This window comes from Molossus molossus, unplaced genomic scaffold (genome assembly GCF_014108415.1).
Source record: "Molossus molossus isolate mMolMol1 unplaced genomic scaffold, mMolMol1.p scaffold_m16_p_21, whole genome shotgun sequence".
Lineage (NCBI taxonomy): Eukaryota > Metazoa > Chordata > Mammalia > Chiroptera > Molossidae > Molossus > Molossus molossus.
In genome coordinates this window covers 47240070-47246069 of record NW_023425357.1, presented here as the reverse complement: position 1 = coordinate 47246069, position 6000 = coordinate 47240070, and the positions used below count along the sequence as shown (strand labels likewise).

At 58.6% G+C, this 6000-nt stretch overlaps 1 protein-coding gene across 1 annotated transcript in view; it reads left to right on the top strand.

Moving 5' to 3' along the window:
• The first annotated feature begins 1266 nt into the window (after positions 1-1266).
• The window catches only part of NOD2 (nucleotide binding oligomerization domain containing 2), a 30231-nt gene continuing 25497 nt past the window's right edge, over positions 1267-6000 (top strand). The window contains exons 1-4 of the mRNA XM_036275344.1: positions 1267-1353; positions 3593-3747; positions 4559-4633; positions 5428-5894. Coding sequence (XP_036131237.1) covers positions 4615-4633; positions 5428-5894 — 486 coding nt within the window. The 5' untranslated portion in view covers positions 1267-1353; positions 3593-3747; positions 4559-4614. The remainder of the gene's footprint in view (positions 1354-3592; positions 3748-4558; positions 4634-5427; positions 5895-6000) is intronic.

The window sequence follows — 6000 nt, the reverse complement described above, 5'->3', positions numbered from 1 at the left end:
CATGCTGGCTGTATTTTAAAGGTCAAGCTGGACAGCTTTCTCCCAGGTTGGCTGTGGGGTTTGAGAGATGACTCAACTAAGTTTTCCGGTGGCTCTCGGTTTTCCTAAGTTATCTCGTATTACTGGGCGTTTTGGAGGCTCCCAGCTTTTCACGGTTGCAGAGGAGATGGTGTGAGCACGGCTGTAGGTAGATCTGTAACCATTTGGAACGATTTCCCTGGGGTAGTTTCAGTCCTCCTAACGCAGCCCCAACCTGCTGGCACTACCTGTGCAGGTATTTACCTGGAGGCAGTGTGGGGTGGTGGTTTGAGCCAGAACTTTGGCGCCAGGACCTGGGGACGAATCTCAGCTCTTGCTGTCACTACTTGGGTAGGTTAGTTAATTTTTCTGTGCTTGGTTTCTTCATCTATAAATTAGGATAATGATAATCAGTCCCCTGGAGAAGGGATGAACTGAGTTCGTGTGTGTGTGTGAAGCTTGGCCCGCAGTAAGAACTATGTAAATGTCAGTTCTTTTTCTTTAAATTGACTTTACATTAAAACATCTCCAAGTACACGTGTTCTGAAAGGAGCCTTGATATTACGGCCCGAGTAGAAAACAGCGTCTCTGGCTCGGAACAGTGAGGGATCACTGGCAGGGCTGGCGAGGAGGGCGAGCCCTGTTCGTGCCAAATGGAGAGCTTGCCTCAGCTCGGACGGGCTTCGGAAGAAAAATGAAAAAAAGAGGACGAGTCTGACATGTCACCCATCACGCTCCAGAAAACGCTGCTCTCGGGCTTCACCAAAGGTGCGTTGCATTCTGACTCCAACAGCTTTCCTGGCTTCTCGTTTCATAGGACGTGGGGGGTGTGTGTGTGTGTGTGTGTGTGTGTGTGAGAGAGAGAGAGAGAGAGAGAGAGAGAGAGAGAGAGAGGCGGGAGGGGGACGTGTCCTGGGAGACTCTCTGGTTCCCTCCAGTTGAAAGGTGACCCAGAAAGAGGGATACACGTGGCTCGGGTCCTGCAGCCAGGGAGGCCCCTCCAGCCAGTGTCACAGAGCAGGGAAGGCGGGGCAGCGGGGGCGCAGGGCGGGGGCTCCGGGACGGGAAGGGCGTGGCCGCAGACGCAGACAGGTGGGTGGGGCCGAGCCCGGGTGGGGGTGGGGGGCGGGGGCTATGGAGCGCAGGAGCCACGGGATCCGGGAGACGTGACCCCAAGGGCGCGGGCAGGATCGGCGCCCCAGAGCCAGCGCCGAGAGGGCGGGCGCCGAGGGTCCGCCCCGGGAGACACTTGGCTTCGGAGCCCTCCTGGTCCCCGCTGAGCTTGGGAAGGGCTGCCTCAGTTTCCCCCGGGGGGTCCTGGGATCTAAATGGAAGGTAGGTAAGTGGAAAGGTGACGTCTGGAGGCTGGGGAGTCCCGCGGCTGCAGCTACAGAAGACGAGGCTTGGAGCTCTTAGAACTCGGGGCCCCCATGAAACTTGGAGGTGTAGAGAGGGGCGGTGATTTGGGGGCGGGGCCTGTGGATGGAGCACCAGCAGGCTGGGAAGTCCTGGTACAGGCTGGCCCCGGAAGAAGGAGGCCAGGCTTCAGGTCTCAGCAGAGAGCCTCAGTGTCCCCATCTTTTCCTGCACCCCTGTGAAAGTGTGGGTGCAAATGAGAGAGTGCCTGTATGATCTCTAACCCTTCCTGAGGCCTGGCAACTCTTTTGGGAGTCTCCGCCCCCCTTCCCTGCCAGAGGGGCCGCTCCAGGATCTGCCCCGTTTGGGGAGCAGCTATCAGATCCTACTTGCTTTCCAGCAAACGAAAAGGCCCCCCAAGTCTCCCGGGGGAGGGCACCTCACAGCTGGCCCTCTGGCTCATCTTTGGGATCTGTTTTGAAGGCAGGGTGGGTAGGACTTGAGATGTGAGAAAAGGGGGAGCCAGGATGACTTGGGGTGTCTCGGCCTGTGCATTTGGAAGTTGGAGTTGCTGTTGACTGAGATGTTGCTGTTTAGAGGGACGAGCTGGAGTTCGGCCTGGTGCCTGCTGAGTCTGAGACGCCCACAGGCACCCACATGAGGATGTCCACAGGCCGTTGGGGAAGGTTAGTGGGGAGGCTGGGCCTGGAAAGAACACTTTGGACGGTATCACCCTATCACTGGCATTTCCAGCGGTGAGAGCATGTGAGTTCACTTAGGGAGAGGGTGACGCGGAGAAAAGAGGTCCAACCAGAGAGGGCTGGGCTCCCAGCGCAGGAACCAGCCAAGGAGGCAGAAAGAGCCTCCGGCGAGATGAGGGGAAGATGCAAGGGTTGGGGTGTCCTGCAGGCATTGAGGAAGGTGCTCTGAGGAGCCATGAGGACAGAGGCCTTTGGCAGAGCAAGATGAGGGCTGAGAGTCAAGCAGTGCGGGGCTCGCTGAGGTCACTGGTCACCATGACAAAGCAGTTGGGGAGTAGGGGAGACCCGGATGGAAAGGCTGGAGTTGGGGACAGCGGTCCAGACAACAGACAAGGAGACCGGCTGTGAAGGGTCAGTGGGATTGGAGCAGAAGGGAAGAGGGTGTGGAGAGGGCTGCTGCTCTCCTAGACAGAAGCTGGTGAAGGGGCCAGAAGGGAGGATGGACCAGTGCCCAGGGGAGGGTTAGCCCCAGCTCAGGTCCCGGACAGCTCAGAAGCTGGGCCTTCCTCCCCCTCCTGTCTGCAGGGACCCAGCAGCTGAGAGTTCATCACCAAAGCAAAATAGCTGTCAGGGCCCCAAAGACCCAGGCTGGCTGTGGTCAGGAAAGAAGGAAGCACCAGGATCCGGGCTTGGGTTTGGGATTAGGGAGGGTCTGAGTGGGTTACCCCTTCCCCTTGGCCCTGTGTCAGCAAGGAAGGGCCATTTTCTCTGGATGGATGGGCCTCATCTTCCTTGAGGAACGACTACGATGACTCCACCGTTGTAGAAACTGAAGTGAGAAGAAAAGGCGATGACAGACAGGTGTATTTAGTCTGAGGAAGGGAAGTCTGAGCAGGTGATAAAAGGGCAAGAGGCAGGATTTTAGGGACAGTCTTTTATTAAATAGGTGATGAGTGGACATCTGTTTTTTTCTCTCCCAATTTAAAGTGGAGCAGGAGAAACTTAAGCTAGACATAATGAAGAACTTCCTGAGCTTCTTTGTGAGGACAGTAACAAGGCCAGGTCCTCCTTCCTAGATGTTTAAGATGAAAAAGGGCAATGCCTGCTTGAAAGACAGGGTGCTGGCCAAATTGGTCCTTTGGGAATCTCCCTGCTCTGAGGTTTCTGGAATAGGGCCGGGGCAGAGATGGGACTTTCCAGCTGCCGGTAGGAGGACACGGTGCCAAATGGTATGGCTTTGCCCTGCCTCTCCACCCTGGTGTCCACAGAGCCCTGCCATTGCTAGTTGGGTGTGTGTGGCTGGAACATCTGTCAACTGTCCCAGACGAGGTGTGTTCAGGAAGCCCTGCTTACTCGTCCCCTGGTGACTGAGTCCATCTGTGGGCACGTCTCCGGGCCCCGTGGGTGTCTCCGTGTGGGTCATGGTGAATGCACAAGGCTTTCCGCCAGAGTGCCCAGCATTACCTAGTTCTACACAACTGACTGGCTTCCGGCCCATCCTCTTGGGTGCCCTGCAGATGTAGGCTTGCTGGCCCCGTGTCACCCGGCCTTTCCCGCTCAGGGCCTGCCTGAGAGGGCGGCCACGTCTGCTCTCCAAGCCTGGTGAACTTTGATAAGGGAGACGGTGGTCCAGGCTCCCCAGACGCCAAGGAGGGAGCAGCTGTCCATCCTGGTGAGTGGAGCTGGCACTGTCTTGTGTCATGTTTTAAACTTTGTCAACTCCTGGCTGCCCACATGCCCTCCGGTGCTCTCCAACCCCATGCTGGGCTGCTCCCCGAGGGAGGGTGGGTGGTTCCCGTTCCCAGGACTTGGGCGCGGGTGCTGGGGGGCTGGTGTTTCCATAGCTGAGCACCACTCCAGGCCAAGCCCAGCACTCTTCCTACCCCTTCCTGTTCTCCGCCCCTCTCCCCACCTCGCCCCTCCTGACATCTCTGCCTGGCCAGCGAGAACAGTTTTCGGTCCTGGCTCACTGCACGGGGGATGCCAGCTTTCCGAGCTCCCAGACACACAGGCACCTTGCTGCCTCAGCGTCCTCGTCGGGCCAGCACGAGGCTCCTGGTTGGAGAGTTCTCCTTCCCCTTACCGTGGCAGGCATGTGACGACAGGCTCAGGTGTTCTGGCTCGTCCCCTCCGTCGGTAGATTTTTACTCACAATTATTCCCACTGTGCCTCTCCAGGGCCCGCCCTGTTCCCAGCTTGGCATGCCAGGGACAGTAAGCCCCAGGCTGCAGCTCTGGCCCAGAAGGGGGTGAGGCACATAAACAACCAATAGGGAAGATGGAGTCACCCAGCTCCTGCTGGCTGCTGCCCTGAGTGTCTGGGGAAGTCCCTCCCCTTTGCCCTGCCACTTTCATTTTCACCAGCTCGTGTCCCCCAGACCCAGTGACAGCCGCAGAACGGACTCTGCACGGGGAGTCTCTCTGCGGCTTGGGGACCTTTCTGGCGCGTGGATCTCTGAGACATCGCTTCCTCTCGATTCCCAGGACCAGAGGCTGAGGGCGGAGCCCGGAGCAAGCCGTGGACAGGGCGACAGCATGCGATGTCTGGTGGTGACGGAGGTGAGGGACTGGGCCAGCTGGGAACGGGACAGTGATGACTAGGGTCAGTGCACCTATGAGCGTTGACACTAGTTTGTACCACGATTTTTGCTTTGCGTGGTTTGGGCCCTATAGCAGTGTTCTGGTTCTGCCTCTTGGGGGAGCAGAGGTTTACCTATACAGGTATGGGCGCGGGGCCCCTGTGGGGAACCCAAATATAAGGCAATTAAAGGCGTGCTTCCAGAGATGAACTGCTTGGGTTCAAACCCACTCCATCTGCCTGTGAACCCTTGTACAGGTCACCTAGCCTCTCTGTGCCTTAGTTTTCTCATCTGTAAAATGGGGCTAATCTAGCATCTACTTCAGAGTGAGTGGGAGGGGTGAAGCATTCCCATGGGAAACTGCTCAGCTAGTGCCTGGGACAGTGCAGATGCTTCAGGAATACTGGCCACGAGTGAAGAGAGTGGCCGTGGCCGGAACCCCCCAGAGAGGATTCGTCTCCTGATCGATCCCTTGGGTGCTCTTAGTACTGGCTCAAACGGTTTTAAACTTCCTAAGCCAGGGAGGGAGCATGGATGTGGGAGCCAGGGGTCCAGACTGCACTCCTGCCTCTTCAGGCTCTCTGTGGGGCCTTCAGCCAGTTTCTTGCCTTCTCTGGGCCTCAGTGTGCACATCTGTACAATGGGGAACTGGGATTGGGGACTGTCTGAGGGCTTGGGCTCAGCGTGGACCGACTGGCCCCTCTGCTGCCCCCGCCCCCCCGCCTGCCTGCATCCAAAGAAGTCATGCTGACCTGCTCCCCCCCCCCACCCCAGGTTGTGAGATGTGTGCGCAGGACACCTTCCAGGCACAGCGGAGCCAGCTGGTGGGGCTGCTGGTCTCGGGATCCCTGGAGGGCTTTGAGAGCGTCCTGGACTGGCTACTGTCCTGGGAAGTCCTGTCTTGGGAGGAATACGAGGGCCTCAGCCTCCTGGGCCAGCCCCTCTCCCACTCGGCCAGGCGCCTCCTGGACACCGTGTGGAGTAAAGGTGCGTGGGGCTGCGAACAGCTCCTCGCGGCCGTGCAGGCGGTGCGGGCGGAGAGCCAGTCCCCTGCACCGGGCGGCCTCTGGGACCCCGACTCAGCCCAGCCGGCGCGGGACCTGCAGCGTCACCGGCCGGCCATCGTCAGGAGACTCTACGGCCGCGTGGAGGGCGTGCTGGATCTGGCGCAGGGGCAGGGTTTCATCAGCCCCTACGAATGTGACGAAATCAGGCTGCCCGTCTTCACGTCATCCCAGCGGGTAAGGCCCTTCCGCTGGGTAATCAGATTCATGGGGAAGGGGGCTGGCTGTTCGGTCACCAAGGCTCATTTGTCTTTGTGGAGTCAGTTCTATGGTGAGACGTGGG